Source organism: Dromiciops gliroides, chromosome 1 (assembly GCF_019393635.1).
Source record: "Dromiciops gliroides isolate mDroGli1 chromosome 1, mDroGli1.pri, whole genome shotgun sequence".
Classification (NCBI taxonomy): Eukaryota; Metazoa; Chordata; class Mammalia; order Microbiotheria; family Microbiotheriidae; genus Dromiciops; species Dromiciops gliroides.
In genome coordinates this window covers 249,663,369-249,683,833 of record NC_057861.1, presented here as the reverse complement: position 1 = coordinate 249,683,833, position 20,465 = coordinate 249,663,369, and the positions used below count along the sequence as shown (strand labels likewise).

The 20,465-nt window shown below is 37.9% G+C and overlaps 1 protein-coding gene across 1 annotated transcript in view; it reads right to left on the bottom strand.

Moving 5' to 3' along the window:
- LOC122747982 (meprin A subunit beta-like) overlaps positions 1 to 20,465 on the bottom strand; it is a 47,401-nt gene that overhangs the window by 3,835 nt on the left and 23,101 nt on the right. Inside the window, exons 9-13 of the mRNA XM_043993736.1 lie at positions 19,132 to 19,284; positions 12,955 to 13,170; positions 10,353 to 10,793; positions 8,618 to 8,803; positions 6,349 to 6,496 (exon numbers count right to left, since the gene is read on the bottom strand). Coding sequence (XP_043849671.1) covers positions 6,349 to 6,496; positions 8,618 to 8,803; positions 10,353 to 10,793; positions 12,955 to 13,170; positions 19,132 to 19,284 — 1,144 coding nt within the window. The remainder of the gene's footprint in view (positions 1 to 6,348; positions 6,497 to 8,617; positions 8,804 to 10,352; positions 10,794 to 12,954; positions 13,171 to 19,131; positions 19,285 to 20,465) is intronic.

Here is a 20,465-nt window from a genome sequence, read left to right as displayed (position 1 = left end):
TGATCATCACACAATGTTGCTGTTACGGTGTACAATGTTCTCCTGGTTCTGCTCACTTCACTCAGCATCAGTCCACTTAAGTCTTGAATTGTATAAATTCTGACTAGAGTATTGGGAGCCTAAGATACATTATATGAGAAAGAGAAAGCTCTAACTTTTGGAAAGATGCAGCAATTTATTGGATGCCAGAGTAGCCAATAATGGGCAAAGTGGTAAATAGATCTGAACCTAGGATATGTCTGTACGTTCTATAGTCTGGGCCCTCTTAAGGAAACCATATGAATGCAGTGAGGGAGGGAGAATGAAATTCCTCTCTACCTGGCATTGGAAAAACTGCAAAGCTTAAATAAATTTATCTAATGAATATGACTGCTATGTGTAGTACATACCCTAAACAGCATCCCCCACCCCAGCCCCAACACACATACCCATCAGGCTGTATAAATGTTGTATACTTGTGACCTTTTCTCTCCAAAAAAGCACAGTATGGTGTACCTGATCGTATGAATAAAATCATAGAATTTAGGTAGAAGGAATTTTGAGATAATCTATTCCAACCCACTCATTTCATTGAAGAGAAAATTGAAGCCCAAGGAGCTGAAGTGACCAGCCCAACCTTATCTAGCCAATACGTGTCAGTCAGAACTTCATATTTAATAATCTCCTAATTGGTCTCCCTGTCTCACATCTCTCACCCCTCTAATACATCCTACACACCACTACCAAAATAAGTCCCTTAATTGTAGACTATGTGACTAATTCTAGTGGCTTCCTATTGCCTCTAAGACACATTATAAACTCCACTGTTTAGTTTTTTAAACCATACAAAATCTGGCTCCAACCTATCTTGTAAACTTCATTGGATGGTACTCCCCCTCCTCCCAAAATGGCTTCTCTCTGTTCTTCATATACAGTGCTTCATTTTCCCTCTCTGGGCCTTTGTTCCTCCCTTTGCACTGGCCCTTCCCCATGCCTGGATTGTTTTCCTCCTCATCTCCACCTCGCAAAGTCCCCCTCTTCCTATAAGATGCAGCTCAGGCACTATTGTCTGCATGAAGCCTTTCCTAATATTCCCAACTACTAGTAACTTCCGTTTCAAGTAACCTCCTATTTAACACCTTTGTATATATTTATACTTATTCACTATATATTTTTGCCGTGTATTGTTTTACATATAGTTGTTACCTCCTCCATTTGATTGGAAGCTCATTGACAGTAAGTTGGTTAATGTGTTTTTAGTAGAACCTCATGACTTGATGTGATAGTTTTGTTTTTGACATTATTGCATAGGTGACAAGTTTTAAATAGAAAACAGTTTTCTACATAGACTTTAAAAGTTCTACTATTGGGGCAGCTAGGTTGCCCAGTGGATAAAGCACCAGCCCTGGATTCAGGAGGACCTGAGTTCAAATCTGACCTCAGACACTTGAAACTTACTAGCTGTGTGACCCCGGGCAAGTCACTTAACTCCAATTGCCTCACCCCCCAAAAATAAATTAAAATAAATTAAAAGTTATACTATTCTCATCCTCCTTGGGCCATGAGTGCAGAACCCAGTCAAAAGCTATGATAGTATCAATAAAGGTGTAATATTAAGGTATTTGGGTGCAGTTTGTTCAATAATTAATGAATTAACAATGAGTTGTTCTTCTACACTTGGGACATTTTGACACTTTGTAACTGCATATTAAGACTTTACTTTCTGGTTGTATAATTTTTTTGTTTTAAAAAGGGAAATATTTATTTAATTTTAATTCTGGATAGTATTTGATTAATTTTTTTTCCTTAGTTACTTTTTATTCATTAAATTTTCACAAGCTTATTTTACTTTTAAAAGTTCCTGAATTCCTTAAAGTCCCAACTAAATCTCTTACCTTCTAAAAGATCTTTGTATATCCCTCAAAGCTAGTGACTTCCCTGTAGATTATCTGCAGTTTATCCTTGCTTGTTTGTATGTTGTCTCCTCCTTTAGACTGGGAGTTACTGAGGGTTGAACTATTGTTTGTTTCTTGGCCTTTCTTTGTATCCCTAGCACTTAGGACAATAGCAGGTATATCATAGGCACTTAATAAATGGTTGATAAATTAATATTATCTGTGATTTGACTAATGTTGAAATATTTTAACATGATTGTACATTTATAACCTGTATCAGATTACTTTCTATCTGGGGGGGGGGGGAGGGAGAGAAGGAAGGGAGGGAGAAAAATTTGGAACACAAAATCTTACAAAAAATGAATGTTGAAAACTATCTTTACATATAATTGGAAAAAATACTATTAAGTAAAAATATTATCTGTGACTAAGAAACTCGGAACATGTAATATTTGAGTTTTATAATGTTTTAAAGCTTACAAATAAATAACTTTCTTCATCACAATCTTCTGGACAGGAGGTACAAATATCATACCAAGTACTTCCATGGATCTGTGAACATATCAATGTGAATGCTCCTTCCAACAGTATAACTCATAATACATCCATTCATGTTCCTTATGTCTGGCCCACATCCATGCCATCTTCTAGGTCTCCCATAAAAAAACTATGCAACATGCTGAAAGCTTCTTTTTAGGTTTTTTTAACATTAAGTATATACGTGTACAACATTGAGAAGCAAATGAACACAGTATCCTGTGTCCAAAACCCAAAGTCTATAACTAGAGAGGGAAGAACTATTCAACAAAAATTGCTTGGAAAACTTGAAAAGAAGTCTGACAGAAATCAGGTTTAGACCAGTACTTCATACCATACCATCATAAGTTCCAAAGACAAGTTCCAAAATCAAGCAGCTGAGGTTAGGAGGGAAACAAATATTTGCTGTAAGTTTTCCAATAAAGTTCCCATTTCTAAGCTATATAAGGAAGTGATTCAAATTTGTAAAAAGAGCCATTCTTCAATGGTTAAATAGTTAAATAATTTTAATAGCTAGATCTTAAGGGATGGAATCCACGATATCAAAAACCATATGAAAAAAGCTCCACAATGCTAATAATCACAGAAGTGAACATGAAAGTTGTTTTGAAGTTCCCCTTAACATATATCAAATTATCGAGGTTGGCAACAAAAGAAAGTGATTAATATGAAGTGTCCGTGGGAAAACAGACATATTGATGTACTGTTTCTGGAGCAGTGAATTGGTCTGACTGATTTAGGGAAAGCAATTTAGAATGTGAAGTATTTGGGAATATCACAATATTTGTTAAACTGCATATATCCTTGAAACCAGTGATTCCATTACCAGTTTTATGATAACTCTAAGTGGTCAAAGAGAAAATGGACCCATATGTACAAAAATATCTATAACATATATTTTTGTTAGAGCAAATAACTAAAATTTGATCTTTTTAATAGCAGTTTTCCTCCAGTGATATAATGTAGCTGTGAATCATAAAGCACCACAGTCTCTAAATGATCAAAATTTCAAGGCGTCCAAAGTGCAAAAGGAAGATTGTGGTGGACATAATTAGACTGTAACATTATCAATGATGACTTATGCATGAGAAATGACATAGAAGGTCATCTCCAGGAGTTGTATCATCAGGAAAGGAGTTAGCTTATGGGAGTGCCCATCAACTGGGGAATGGCTGAAGCAATTATGGCATATCATTGTAATAGAATACTAGGTTGCCCTAAGAAATGATGGAAGGAAATGCTGGGAATACTGGCATGTGAAATGAACAGAAAATGACAGATATTAATTCTCCTAGTTTTTTCCACTAACTCATCACCAGGGCAGTGCAGTGGGTCAGTGGATAGTGCACCGAGCCTGGAAAATCTCAATTCAAAGTTTACCTCAGACACTTACTGATTCTAAGACCCTGTCCAAGTCACTTAAACCTCTGCTTGCTTCAGTTTCCTCATCTGCAAAATGGGGATGATAAGCACACCCACTTCCCAGGGTTGTTGCGAGGATCAAATGAGAGAATAATTGTGAAGTGTTTAGCACAGGGTCTGGCACTTAGTGAGCACTGTATAAATGCTCATGATAAAGCTATCATGACTATTATTATTAATGGCTCTATTCAACACCACAATCAGGCATGATTCCAGAGGACCAGTGATAAATAATGTAGACATCTCTCCTGTCAGAGACGTGATAGACTCAATATGGAGAATGAGTCATAGATTTTTTTTGCAGGGCAATGAGGGTTAAGTGACTTGCCCAGGGTCACACAGCTAGTAAGTGTCAAGTGTCTGAGACTGGATTTGAACTCAGGTCCTCCTGAATCCAGGGCTGGTGCTTTATCCACTGTGCCACGTAGTTGTCCCCAAGTCATGGATTTTTGAAAATGGCCAATATAGGCATTTGTTTTGCTTGACTATGCATATTTGTTTCAAAGTCTGGTTCTTCTTTTTATTCAATAAAGGTGACCTTCTAACAATAAGTAGTTATGTATCAAGGAGACAAAATAAATGCTTACTAATTTGTCAAATTTTTAATCTAAAAAAAAGGGGATATAAGTACAATACCCAGATCATCCATCTGTTGTTCATCACTTTGCAACATGGCTGGCCTACTTCCTTTTCTGATAATAGATCTGGGGGAGAATGACCTTCTGTACAACTTCTTGTGTGCAAATCATTGTTGATAATGTGTGGATAATGTGTTGATACTGTCTACTTATATCTCTAACACACAGATCACTTTTTTACACTTTCAGTTTCTTGCAATTTTTATCCTTTAGAGATTGTAGTGTTCTCTGATTCATAGCTACATTGTATCACTGGAAGAATACTATTGCTAAAAAAGTTGGATTTCAGTTTTGAGAGCAGCTCAGGATTGTCCAAAGTACATAGAATTCCTCAAAAATATCCCAGTCTATTTTTTCTTAATAAATCATGGAGTCAGTTCACTATCCATATGTAGAGTCTCTCCAAGATAGATATATTGTTAGACTAATTCAATGATTATTTAGCTGTATATCATAGATCTGGAAATAGTCATTCTTTTATCTATATATGCTTTTCCTGTGCATATTGCTAGGTCAGACTCTTTAAAGCATTATATTCATTTTATTTATGAAAAAACTGAGGCTTAGAAAAGGTGAAAGAGATGGAATTTGACCAAGGATTCCTGACTTATAATTCTAAATTTTTCCTATCACATCACTCTGCACTACTGATTCATTACTGGCCTCATAATAAAAAGTAAAAAGCATCTTTTTTCATTCCCACTATTTAATGGAAATATTAACCATTTTATATATTATAAGTGCAAAATCTTCAACTTCTTTGAGTTAGAAAAAATATTTTTCTTCCTCACAGGATTAGATGTATTCAGTCTATCAACAAGCATTTATCAAGTACTTTATTATATGCCTAGCATTGTTCTAAGTCCTGGTGATACAGAAAAAGGTGAAAATATGGTCTCTGCCCTCAAGGAACTCACATACTAGGTAGTGATATAACATACAAACAACTGCATACATACAAAATATATCTAGTGTAAATAGGAGGTAAATTTCTAAGGAAGGCATTAGCAGTGGTGGGGGAGATGCGGTGGGAGGAGATGTCAGGAAAGGCCTCTTGCAGAAGGTTCAAGAGATTTAAACTGAGTGTTGAAGAAAACCAGACAAGCCAAGAAGCAGAAATACAGAAGGAGAGGATCAGCAAGAAGGCCAGTGTCACAGTAGTGGACTGTGAAGAGGAATAAAGTGTGAGAAGACTGAAAAGGTAGGAAGGGGCCTGATTGTGAAAGGTTTTAAAAGACAAATCAGGGATTGTACATTTGCTCCTGGAGGTAATAGGGAAGCACCAAAGTTTCCTAGGTACAGAAGTAAGGAAGTTAAATCTGGGCTTTAGGAAAACTATTTTGGCAACTGACTAGAACATATAACAGAAGATGAAGAGATGAGGCAGAGAGAACATGACCAGGCTATTGAGATAGCTTGTGCCAGGTGATGAGGGTCTTCATCATGGTAGCAGACTTGTGAGTGAAGGAAAGGGGATGTATACGAAAGATGTTGTAAAGGTATAAACAAAAAATTGACAACACATCGACTATCTGGGATGAGTACAAGTTAGGCATTAAGAATACATAGGTGATTGGTAGGATGATGGTGCCCTTGACAATAAAATGGAAGCTGGGAAGAGGAAAGGGTTTGGGGGGGAAGATAATGAGCTCTGTCTTTGGATATGTCAAGTTTGACATGTCTATTCAGCTCTAAGTCTACGATCATAAGATTCTATGAATATTTTATCAGCAGCATTCTGAGGCTTGGGGGGAGGGGCGGGTAATACTTTTCATCAACTTTTAAACCTCTTTTTTTTTTTTTTTGTAGCTGGAGACACTGCACAAAGAAGTAAAATAGATCAAAATGTGCCTGGAGATACTAAGCCATTTTCTTACCTGCATTCTGCTTTGTCCTGACGGATAACGCAGATGCCATCATTCTCACAGGTAAAGTTTGCACAGAGATTTACATGAAGTTTAGTTGGCTGGACTGGCACCTTTGTAGGGATGGATCCTGGCTGAGTGAAAAGGAGATGTGATATATCTAAAGGAGAAAATGGAACATGGAGAGAAATTGGTTTTGTTTTAATAACCATGGGGTCTTAAGTTTTAGAATTGTGGGTATGGCAAAACACTTAGAGTCCTGTAGAAATGAAGGCTGTCAGTCAGTAATCACTGGCTAATATTAAGCACTTAATCTGTTCCAGCCATGGTGATATGTACCAGGGAATCAAAGAAAGGAAGAAAAATAACCTGTCCCTGCCCTTAAGGAGTGTCCATTCTTCTTCTTCTTTTTTAATTTATTGCAGGGCAATGGGGGTTAAGTGACTTGCCCAGGGTCACACAGCTAGTGTCAAGTGTCTGAGGGCGGATTTGAACTCAGGTCCTCCTGAATCCAGAGCCAGTGCTTTATCCACTGCGTCACCTAGCTGCCCCCAGAAGTGTCCATTCTAATACAGCAATAATACTCTAATACAGAGTAGGCAGAAGATAATATGAAAATGAGGTAGAATGGGGATATTGTAGAAGATATGTATATACCAATGCAGAAAGACATACTGTATGTTTCAGGAGGTTTCAGAGTGGGAAAACTGACAGAGTTAAATCTATGTTTATTCAGCAGCTAATTGATATAGTTAAATCTCAGAGCTCAGAATTAATACATTTTACCTGCTTTTATTAATCACTCAGAAAGCACTAGTGTTTTAAGCACCTACCATGTGCCACACACTGAGCACATAGACAAAATTATAAATGTGCAATTAACAACCTCACGGGTTTATTGTAAGGAAATCTCTCTTTAAAGTACTGTATAAACGTAGTTTACTATTTAAAAAATGATGAGCAGGATGCTATCAGAAAAACCTGGAAAGACCTACATGAGCTGATACAAAGTGACATGTACTGTATACAAAATAACAGCAATATTGTAAGATGATCTGCTGTGAATGACTTGGTTATTTTCAGCAATGCAGTGATCCAAGACAACTCTGAAGTACATATGAAAAATACAGTCCATCTACAGAGAAAGAATTGATGGTACCTGAATGTAGATTGAAGCATAATTTTTTGTTAGTTCCTTTATCTGAAGTTTTGGTTTTGTCTGTTTTCTTCACAACCTGGCTAATGTAGAAATGTTTTGCATGACTATTCATTTATAACTTATATTGTATTGCTTGAGTTCGGGATGAGGGAGGCAGGGAGGAAGAGAATTTGGAACACAAAATTTTGGTTTTGGTTTTTTTCTGGAACACAAAGTTTTTTTTTAAAATGATGTCAAATTTTGTTTTTACATGTAATTTGGGAAAATAAAAATTCTAAATAAACAAAACAAAAAATAAATGTGCAATTGATACAAGATCTGGCAGAATTGCTGAAACTATCAATTTTATTACCTACAGAAACATTTATCTCCCTCCAGAAGAATAGAACAATGCTAAAGAATGCAAGCCAAGGGATATAATCTGGCTTTCCTTCTACTAAACATGTGACAGTCAAAATTTCCCATCATTTTTAATTGGGTGACCTGATAACAATAAGACCTCTTCTTATCAAGTCCTAAATTGTGACCTGATAACAATAAGACCTCATTTTCTCAAGTCCTAAATTGTGAAGATCAAAGAATAGAGCATGTTAGAGCCAGGAACCTTAAGTTCCAGACAGTCCCATCACTTTCATTTTATAGATGAGGAAAATGAGTCGCAGAGAGCCCTCCCCACCCCCTTACCCCGAGGTGTGGTGGGTGTTGTGATGTAGATCTATAATTTCATTAGTGTACAGTAAGGAAAGTCCTACAAATACATATTGACAACTATTCTTTCATTTATTTGGCTTGGTAAGATCCCTAGTACAAAGACAGGTTTAGGACTTTGCCCAGGATCACATGGCTAGCATGAGTAGGAAGCAGGACTTGAACCCAGACCATCTTGACTCTGATACCAGTTCTCTATCCTCTCTGCAACATTGCAGAGGTCAACATGAAATAAACTACAGCTTTACTTAACAAAACATGAGAACTATTTAAATTGAAAAATGAAATATATTTTGATACATTATAGATAATCTCTTATACCTGAAAGGGGAATACAGAAACTACACAGACAGTCACCTATTGCCACATAAAGAAAAACATTCTCAACTGTACAGCCACCTTGTATTGACATACCTTCCACTGTCAAAAGGATGTAAACATTATCTCCTTTTATAAAATCTCTGCTTTTTAGCCATTTTTGTGTTATGTAGGCACTGCTTCCATATCCCCGACCTCTGATATATGATGTTCCATTAGGGAAAGTTGCATTCATTCCTACCTTGGAGGGTTTGTCCCAAAAAGCGATTTCATTATCATTATCTGAAAAAGCAATTCATATTTCTGTGTGATGTCTAGTAAGGTCAGGTTTTTGTGAGTTTAGAAAAACACAAACAATGGTACAACAGTATAAGCATAAAGTTATGAAGCAACTAAATGGTGCTTTTGGCCTGGGATATTTTCTCTGATAGATCTGTGGAGCTTGTTACTGGATACTTGATGCTGAAGGAATACATAGTAGATAGACTGGCCTGTTCTGTAGGTTGAGTTGATGATCACCACTGTAGTATAAATAGAGAGGGATATAATATAATTTGCCCAGTATCATACAGGAAGCACTATTTCCATAATGCTGTATGTTCTGACACTGATAATCCCCTCTTTTAGTTACTTAGTAACACTTGAAATGGGTTGAAGAAGTTGCAAAGGAATCAATACTGACTCCATGGAAGACAGTTCCATTCACTTCTCTGTAACTATAAAGATAGGACCTTTAGGTACAAATACACATATACACACATACTTATAACAGCTTTTTTTGTGGTGGCAAAGAATTGGAAATTGAGGTGCTGGCCATCGATTGGAGAACAGCTGAACAAGTTGTGGTACGTGATTGTGATGGAATACTATTACATTATAAGAAATTATGAGCAGGATGGTTTCAAATAAACCTCAGAAGATTTATATGAACTTACATAAAGTGAAATGTGCAGAACAAGAAGCACATTGTACACAGTAATAGCAATACTGTACAATGATCAACTGTGACTGACTTAGCTATTCTCAGCAATCCAAAATTCTGAGTTATGATGAAAAATGCTATCCACCTTCAGAGAAAGAACTGAAGTCTGAGTACAGATAGAAACATACTTTTTCCAATTTTTTTTCCATTTTTCTAGCTTTTTTTGCAACATTTAATATGGAAATGTGTTTTGCATGATTTCACATGTATAACTGATAGCACATTTCTTACCTTCTCAATGGGTGGGGTAGGGGTAGGAAAGATGGAAAGAATTCAGAACTCAAAAAAACTTTTTAAATGTTAAAAATAAATAATATTTTTAAATTATAAAAAAGAACAGAAAAAATAATTTTGGCACCCAGGATTAAAAAATAATAAAAGCAGTTCTCTTCTATTCAAGAACTAAATTACAAAACTATTATATCCAACTCTGGTGTAACCAAGATAGTTCACACCAAAAGTAAACAGAAAAGTCAAGTGACCAAGGAACAGAAATAGGACATAAATCAGAGGTTAAGATGAGCTGGGGTGGGGGCAGGGGAGAGGAGGGGAGTAATTACCCTTTGAATCAGCCCATATTTCTCACATGGTGACCCTTGTCATCCTAGGTTTCTCTATAGGAGCTTTTACTGCCTAGCATTTTTGACACTCACCTGCCTACAATCATTGCAATACTCCTTCACAAGCTCTCCTGCTCCAAAGACTCTGGGATCTTGTACCCAATCTATTGGTGGTTCCTATTAACTGATCAACAACCCTATGACTTTTTCATCCTTTTTTCCCTCCCTCCCTCCCTTCCCACTGAAATTAATATGTTGTGTCAGGAATAAAGAAAAAAAAAACACAAACCAATTGTCTTGAATGGATCTGTAGTCAAACTCCTCTCATTGGACATGCGCCGGCGAATATCAGGATTTTGATCCAATAGTGTCATTGTAGCTTGTTGCCATACACATGGCCACCGTAATTGTTCATCATTGGCCCCAGAGATCAGGAAGAAATACATCCCTATCTTTGTCTCATCACTTGCATCTAACTGAACCTGAAAAGCATAGCCTTTATGGGAATAATATGGAGGGCTATCAATAACACCCCTCGAGCTAAGGATTTGCGTGAAATTGCTTATCCTCCAGATGTGATGAGGACACCAAGTTTCTGAAAGGTTGATGTCATCAATGGAGAGACCACCAACTGATGTGCCATTCCCTCGAGTTCCTTCAAACACTACTCTGAATTTGTTGGTAGCTGCCAATTTTACATAATAGGGCTGCCAACTCCCAACGGGTACATCTGTAATAGAAGAGAATTGTTGGTTTTTTAAAGTCAGCCAATTACTGAGTCATGTACTAATGAACAGCAATAGTTTATACCCTTCAAGGCTAAACAAGTGAAAAGTGTCCTACGTCTGGTTCTATTCACTCACCGATTGGAACATTTTACTTCTCGATAGTCATGCTGGATCATATGACCTGAAAAAAATGCTTAAGCGCATCTCTAGTAATCTATGAAATTGCCTACACTCTTCCAGATTTAAAGGGCTGAGCAAACAGCCATATTTAACTATTAAGTTTTAAATCTGTCCTGTTCACAAGAATATAAGAACACACAATAATAAAAGCTAGAATTTACATAGTTCTCTAAAGTTTGCAAAGCATTTTACTAATAGCTCATTTGATCTTCCCAAGAACACAAAACAAATTTACTACCCACTCTCTAGTGATAATATACAGAACACTACCAATCCTTAGAAAGATTACTTCTTGATATCTTGCTCTCTAGAAGCTCTCTCCAGTGTTTTGATATTTGGGGAATTTGCCTGGCCTATTAGCACAGGAAAAGAGGAAACAAGCATTTATTAAGCATCTACTATGTTCCCTGGGAGGTGGGTGCTATTATCATTCCCACTTTATAGATGAAGAAACTGAGGCAGACAGAGCTTAAATGACTACCCAGGGTCAGACAGGTAGCAAGTATCTGAGACTAGATTTGAATTCAGGTCTTTAAAATAACACATTGAGTTAGAACAATGACCCTTCTAGTCCTGTACTTAGCACTGTGTGATATTAACATAGCATACTGTTTTAAAGGAATGTGCCAAAAGGATCATAGATATAGATCTAGAAGAGACTCCAAAAGCAACTCCCTCCTTTTATAGAGAAAGTTAAGGGTCACAGAGGTTAGGTAGCTTACCCTTACTATCAGCTAGTAAGTGGCAGTGCCATAATTTGAACCCATACCCTTGGATCCCTAATCCATCACACTTTCCACTATACCATGATATTTATTTATCTCCTGCAGAATTATCTTCAAAGTATAGTGATAGCAGCAAAAATATTCCTGGATCTCTTTTTTATAGTCCTATCATGTACTAAATATTCCATGAGTCTGTTTATATTTTGGACCTAAGAACTTTAATATGCTACTAACTCAAAAATCCTACAGATGTATGAGCTCCTTAGAAACAAGTCTGGCAAATTTAGTACCAGCTCCTCAGTGATAACACACAGATTGCTATCAATCCTAAGAAAAATTACTTCCTAAAATCTTGCCCCCTAAGCAACTCTCCTTAATATCTTGAGATCTGGAGAATTTACCTAACCTATTGGCATAGAGGAAGGAGTAGCAAGCCTTTATTAAACATTGACTATGTGCTCTGGGAGATAGATATTATAATTAACCCCACTTTACAGCTGAAAAAATTAAGGCATATGGGAGTTAACAGACTTGCCCAGGGACACTCATTTAGTATCTGGGGTTGACTTTGAACTTGCATCCAGCCTCAGTGCTCCATTCACTGCTCCACCTTTCACTCTATGTATATAGAGGTAGCTATCTCAATATAGATTGTAAACTTAAAATGAGGAAGGAAATTGGGAGGGGGTCTTCTAGACCAACCTCTGTCCAAATCATTAATTCTAGTTGCAACATTCCCCCAAAGTGGTCATTCAGTATCTGCTTCAAGACCTTCAGTGATAGGGCACTTACTGTTTGCACCCTCTTCCCAAGGCAGCCCAATCTATTTTTTGATGTCCTGAATTGTCAAAAAACATTTCCTTTGGCTCCTCATAAAAGCAGCCGTTCCTTGTTAATATACTATGGCCATTAGGGGCAACTAGGTGGCGCAGAGGATAAAGCACCAGTCCTGGATTCAGGAGGACCTGAGATCAAATCTGACCTAAGACACTTGACACTAGCTGTGTGACTCTGGGCAAGTCACTTAACCCCAACTGCCTCACCAAAAAAAAATGGTAATATACTATGGCCATCTCCCATGGATACCATCACACATCATGCCCTCTTGGGAGTGAAACACATTGTGTTATAAAGGAAGAAAACCTCTGATTCCATTGATCTACCACTCTATTTTTTAGAGTGGCAAAGGGAAGCAAAGAGCTACAGAAGGTGTCAGATCAAGGTCAAGCTTAATTTCCCTGAGAAAGAAATCTCATACCTTTCACTTCGTCCAGTAGAGTAAGAGAGATTTCATGATGGGACGAGACATACTCCCGGATGTAGATCTTGAGCTGGTCATCATTGTTACCACTGTTGTAGTAATAAAATTGCAAACACTGAAACGTTCTCTTAGGGTAAAATATTCGACTTTCCAGGATTGCCTTTTCCCCCTCCTTCAGAGAGCTGCTGTTGAAGTGCATAAAGAAACAAGAACCTAGGAGAAGACAGAGAAGAGACTAAAAGATCCTGGCTCCAAAAGGGAAATTTCACAGGTAGGTGTACTTAATATTGATACATGAAGCCATCATAAACTCAGGGTTTTTTTTTCACTTCCTACAACCTAAGCCACAGAGTCAAGACCTAGAAAATTAGCTCATAGAGTTTATGCTAAGCAAAATATTAGTCAATTGGCCACATACATGTTTAAAAAAACACACATTTACTATAACAAGGCTCCAGGTCTAATCACATTTGGCAAAGAGGGAAACTGAGGCATGAGAAGATTGAAAAAGACAAACATTATCATGTCATTTCAGATGTCATTTCAAACCCTGCCAAGGCAGCCAGGCAGAATGGGACGATCCAGGGTGTGCTGGTAAATACTGAACAACTAGATTTCTGTGGGGGGAAAAACATGAACGCATGACAGATTTTCAACTTTAATCTGCATGATCTCCATCGCTTTCTTAAATCTAGACATTCAACGAAACAAAACAAAAAAACTCAAGCCCTGATTTGGAGTGTTTGGTGATTTCTGAAGCATGATTGTTCACACTGAAAATTTGGCTCCAGGTTGGAGATCCCTCCAAATCTGCACACATGCCCTCCCATTCCTTCCACAGCAGGAAAAAAGGTGCTCTGTGGCATGTGCCCCTAAGGATACACCCATCAGGAATAGGAGAGAGGAAGAAGGGAGACCAAAAGAAGAAATGGTCTCATTACACCAGTTAACAAGTAGTTTCCACAATGACATATACTAGGGTTAATTCAAGCAAGGGATTTGAATGTCTTCTCAGGAAATGTAAATGTACCTCAGTTCTGAGGATTGTAGAAACAACGATGGTGAAGAAAATAAGGCCCTTTGCTAGTCGGCCCTGACTGGCACTCTTCCTGAATTCTTGTGCCACACTAGCCAATCATGATGATGAAAATAATACTAGCTAGAAAGAATAATAACAAAATTCATTTGGAAAAACAAAAAATCAAGAATATCCAGGGAAATAATGAAAAAAAATTCACAGGAAGGTGGGTTAGCGGTACCAAACCTGGAGCTCTACTATAAAGCGGCAGTCATCAAAACCATCTGGTACTGGCTAAAAAATAGAGTGGTAGATCAATGGAATAGGCTAGGCTCAGGAAATGCAGTAGTAAATGACACTAGTAATGTAGTGTTTGATAAACCCAAAGACTCCAGCTTCTGGGATAGGAACTCAATATTTGACAAAAACTGCTGAGAAAACTGAAAGATAGTATGGCAGAAATTAGGCATAGACCAACATCTTACACCTTATACTAAAATAAGGTCAAAATGGATACATGATTTAGACATAAGAGGTGATACCATAGGTAAATTAGGAGAGAAAGGAATAGTGTACCTTTCAGATCTTTGGAAAGGAAAACAGTTTTTGACCAAACAAGAGATAGAGTATATTATAAAATGCAAAGTGGATGATTTTGATTACACTAAATTAAAAAATTTTTGTACAAACAGAAGCAATGCATCCAAAATTGGAAGGGAGGCAGAAAGCTGGGAAACAATTTTTGAGGCCAGTACTTCTGATAAAGGCCTCATCTCTAAAATATATAGGGAACTAAAACAAATTTATAAGAACCCAAGTCATTCCCCAATTGAGAAATGGTCAAAGGATATGAACAGGCAGTTTTCTGATGAAGAAACCAAAGCTATCTATTCCCATATGAAAAAAATGCTCTAAATCTCTAATGATTAGAGAGATGCAAATAAAAACAACTCTGAGGTACCACCTGACACCTATCAGATTGGCTAAAATGACAAAAAAGGAAAATAATAAATGTTGGAGAAGCTGTGGAAAAATTGGAACACTAATCCATTGTTGGTGGAGCTGTGAACTGATCCAACCATTCTGGAGAGCTATTTGGAATTATGCCCAAAGGGCGATAAAGCTGTGCATACCCTTTGACCCAGCAATACCACTTTTGGGTCTTTTTCCCAAAGAGCTCATGGAAGGGGGAAAGGGACCCACATGTACAAAAATATTTATAGCTGCTCTTTATGTGGTGGCAAAGAATTGGAAGTTGAGGGGGTGCCCATCAATTGGGGAATGGCTGGACAAGTTGTGGTATATTAATACAATGGAATACTATTATGCTATAAGAAACGATGAGCAGGAGGAGTTCAGAGAAACCTGGAGGGTCTTGCGTGGGCTGATGATGAGTGAGATGAGCAGAACTAGAAGAACATTGTACACAGTATCATCAACATTGAGTGTTGACCTGCTGTGATGGACTATATTCTTCTCACCAATGCAATGGCACAGAAGAGTTCCAGGGAACTCGTGATGGAAGAGGATCTCCAAATCCAGGAAAAAAAAAAAAAAAAAGAACTGCGGAGTATAGATGCTAAATGAACCATACTATTTCTTTTGTTTTTGATGCTGTTGTTTTTTTTTTCTATTTTGAGGTTTTCCATCATTGCTCTGATTTTTTTCTCTTATAACATGACTAATGCAGAAATAGGATTAATGTTATTATGTGTGTGTGTATATATACACCCTATATCAGATTGCCTGCTGTCTAGGGGAGGGGGGAGGGAGGGAGAAAAATCTGAAATTGTAAAGCTTGTATATAAACAAAGGTTGAGAACTATATTTACATGTAATGGAAAAAAATAAAATACTTTATTAATTTTTAAAAAAAGAAAAGAAAATAATACTAGCTAACATTTCTATCATGCTTACCATGAGCTGTGCACTGAGCTAAGAACTTTGTAGCTATCTGACTTTGTCCTCACAGCAACCCTGGGAGGTAGGTGCTATTATCCTTATTTTACAAATGAGGAAACCGAGGCAAACAGAGATTAAGTAACTTGCTCAGTGCCACATAGCTAGTAAGCATCTGAGGCCAGACTTGAACTAAGGTCTTCTTGACTCCAGGCCAAGTGCTCTATCCACCATGCCACCTGGCTAAGGACACTATGGATTTGGAGGAATAAGAAAGAGGACACTAGATGTGTGACCCTGGGCAAGTCACTTAACCCTTATTGCCCTGAAGAAAAAAAAAAGAAGAAGAAATAGGGCACCTAAAACTTAGAGATCGGGGGCAGCTAGGTGGCGCAGTGGATAAAGCACTGGCCCTGCATTCAGGAGGACCCAAGTTCAAATCCAACCTCAGACACTTGACACTTACTATCTATGTGACCCTGGGCAAGTCACTTAACCCTCATTGCCCTGCAAAAAAAAAAATAGAGATCTAAAACTAAAAGGTACCTCACACACCATCTAGTTTGGCCCCTTCATCTTATGTGTAAAGAAAATGAGGCACAGCAGGATTAAGAGAATTCCCCAAAACAAAGGTAGAATTTGAACTTTGACTTCAGGAAGGTATCCCCTGAACCATGCTGCCTACCTTGAGTTCTACTGTCAGGTGCCAATGGAGAAATAGAGCTGATAGAGGATGTTAGCATTTATGAATTATTATTCCATGCCCAGGGAAATTCCTGCCTCAGTTTCCCTAGTGAACCATCCAGTACAGGAGTCCAAATTTCATGAATCATTTATCTTTTCTGGATCTAAGTTTTCTCATTTGTAAAAATCCTCAGATTTATAAAACTGGAAAACTTGGACTAGAGGTTTTCAAAGCTTATTACTGTTTTAATATGTCAGCACTCTAATTCTAATTACTCAGGCTTCTGAATAAAACTTGCGTCAGGAAGATCATGGAGCTAGTCAGAATGGGTTATTTGCTTCTTAACTACCTCTTTAGGAGTTGCTTTGTCCATTTTTGCTCAACACCAGCTACATTCAAAGTGAACATTAAGACAATGAAATATGGCCCCTGCCTTCCAGGAATTCACATTTTATGGAAAAGACAATACATTTGTAGAAGTAAAAAAAAAAAATCTTTACAAATTATCTCTGTGGCCCTGGATTCAGGAGGACCTAAGTTCAAATCTGTCCTCAGACACTTGACATTTACTAGCTGTGTGATCCTGGGCAAGTCACTTAACCCTCATTGCCCCATAAAAAAATATTTCTGATTTCAAGTAATAACAATTCCAAAACACAAGGAAAAAACCCCTAAGTTCAGAGACTAGCTTCAGTGTGTCCCTCTATTCTTTAACCTTCCTATTTCCCTCACCCCCCTCACCCTTTACTTGTCATATTCTTCCCCAACTACCCAATTATCATGTCCTGAGAAGTTTAAGAAAGGGCGCTCCCAAGGCCCTCTCCTTAGACTCCATTCAGTTTATGAAGAAGTGATTATTAATAACTTTACAGTGGAAAAATCATTGCCTCAGCAGCCTGAGAATACAAATTCATATCCCACCTCTGACACTACTCCTGTGATCTTGAGTAAATCATTTCTCCCTCCTGTACCTCAGTTTACTCAACTGTAAAATGGAGTTGAACAAGATGGGCTCTGAGACCCCTTCTAGCTCTGAATCTCAAGTCCTAGGATTCCGTCTCTCTCAGTGTCCCGATCTAACCATTCAAACTAGTATAACAACCCTAAGTTTTAGCATCTGGTTTTACATGTTTGTTACCAGAAACAGAAACATCAAATGTGAGACTATCGATGTGGTGTTTTAAGACCAAACCAAACTGCAGAAGAAAATTTACAATAGTTAGGATAAGTGAAATGTCATCTTCCAAGGCTTTTCCCTTTCTTTAATCTTTTGAGGAAATCAGATTTTTCAAAGAAAAATACAATATATAGTTTAATCTCTCTCTCTCTCTCTCTCTCTCTCTCTCTCTCTCACACACACACACACACACACACACACACACACCCATAGTCACATCTTTTCCCTGGGAAATTACATACTGTCCTTTTCTCCTCTTCTGTCTCTAAAGGATCTAATGAAATACCCTACGGAACTGCAAAGAAAAATTCCCACCACTCTCCATCCTTTCGCAGATAATACTTCATTCAAACTGGGCCTGTTGCTTGATGTAAACAGAATTACCCAACCTGAATGGGAAGGCAGGCAAGTAACTGCAAGCCCTGATTTGTCCAGAATATAAAGAGGACTTGAGGTTTGGTTCCTTCAATTCCCCTGTTCTTTTACCTTTTCTCCTTCCCACTTACCTATCACTAGTAGAATTCCTGGGAATGGGCAGAGCCCACAGCTACCCATCCCCTCATACATTCTCTCTTACACACACACACACACACACACACACACACACACAAACCATATGTACATATAGGAACATGATTGCTGAAGAAATTTCTCCTCAGGTTGGAAGCCCAGGATCTGAATTATAGACTAAAGATCTGGGGCTGGAAGGATCTCTAAGGCCACTGAATTCGACCCCTTCATTTTACAAATGAGGAAACAGATTCAAAGAAGTTAAGTGACTTATAGGTAGTAAAATCACATGTGAGATTCAAATCCAGAGCCCTACTATGGCAAAGTCACTGTCCTTCCCACCTCACCACTGTCCAAACTCAGTGAGATGTTACAGTTGCAGGAAGGTAAGGGAAGAAGACTGTAATCATTTTAATTTGCTATAGCAACAGGTCAAATTCCCAAACTGCTCTCAGTATGAATTTTAACCTAGAAAATAAGTCTAAAATTGATAGATCTTAGAAATAAGATGCCATTCTGCCTTTAGGCAACATTTAGTATCTTCCATTAGAATGCCAGCTCTAATGGTGTAGGAGATAAATTTCCTATACATGGAATCAAGGAGACTTGAGTTTCCATCAGGCCTTTGGCACTTGCTACCTATATGGGTCATGTCACTTAAACTCTGTGAATATCGCTGTCCTTGTCTGTAAAATGAAGAGGTGGAATTAGAAGTCCCCTGACGTGCCTCACAGCTCTAAATCCATAATCCCAGGGCAGCATTAAATTGGTTGTTGTTTGCTCTTCATTCTTGAAGAGGATCATGACATTGGGGTGATGTCACGACGTGGTAAAGGCAAATGCTGAGAAGCCTATTGAAGAAAGCAAAGAAAGGTATGTAGTTACCTTTACACTTGTCCTGGTATGATTGGTCAGTGTCAGGCCCACCTGGCACCTGTGAAACCCTCTGCCAGTCACCATTGTCTTCTGAGCTTTGAATCATGCCGCAGATATCTTCCAGTTCAAAATCGCATGAATCCAGAAAGGTTAGGGAAGAAGCTGCAAAAGGCAAAAATCATTGAATGATTCTCTAGTCAGGAGGTAACCTATTTTTCATTCTTTGAATAACTGAGTTGAGGAAGGAAAGCATTCAGGGAAAGAAGGAGGCTAGCAATCTTAGGTAGTGAGCTGAGTGCCCTGAGGAGCTCTGATTAATACCAGCTTACATAGACACAATAGAAAGGAGACCAGCAGCTTGGCAAAGGTGCCCTCACTTGGAAATGTTAGTAAGGTTTGGGTTGATTCCATGTCTCCTTTCTATCTTCCTCAAATTACTGAACTGGCTGAGCAATACTCCAGCTTCTTCCCTCTCTCCTCCTTAAGAATTTGAACATTTCATTGTCCTCCAAGTACTGTCTGAAAACATTTTTTTATATGTGAAATATACCTATTCCTGGCTCTATAACAGACCTTCAGAAACCTGTCAGGTAGATAAATTCTGATGCCCAATTGACATTTCCAAGGTCATATATATATATATATATATATATATATATATATATATATATATATATATATATAGAGAGAGAGAGAGAGAGAGAGAGAGAGAGAGAGAGAGAGAGAGAGAGAGAGAGAGAGAGAGATTGTTAGATAGATCCATATCCCACAAAGGATCAGCAATCTTTCCAGATCAGGAAGAGCTATTTTGAAAAAAGAAAATCATTGAGTCTTCCTTGTAACCACATAGTGTTTAAGGAAGTCAATGCAGTATAGTGGTTAGACAGCTAGTTTGGAAATCAGGAGCATCTATGGTCAAGACCTGCTTCGAACACATAGGACTTTTGTTAGTCAATCAGTCAGTCAGATAACATGATTGCTATAAAGCACTTCCTACATGCCAGACACTGTGCTAAGCTCTGGGGACACAAAGTGGGAAAACCCATTCCTTGATCTCAAATCTAATTGGAGAAACTCCAGACAAATCATTTAGCCTCTTGGTACTCCATGGCAGCCCTCTAAGACTATAAATTGTAGAGTAGGTATTGAGCTACATTGGCAGAGAGAATTTTCTCACTAGGAGGGAGCCAATTAAAGCTCATTCCAATAATCATGGTCCAATAACAGCTTCGAGTTATGTGATGATGTATAATTTACACAGCTTTCTTGACAATAAATCTGTGAGGAGGCTAGTAAACATAGTACTTCTATTACACAGGGGAGGAAACTGGAGCAAGTGACTT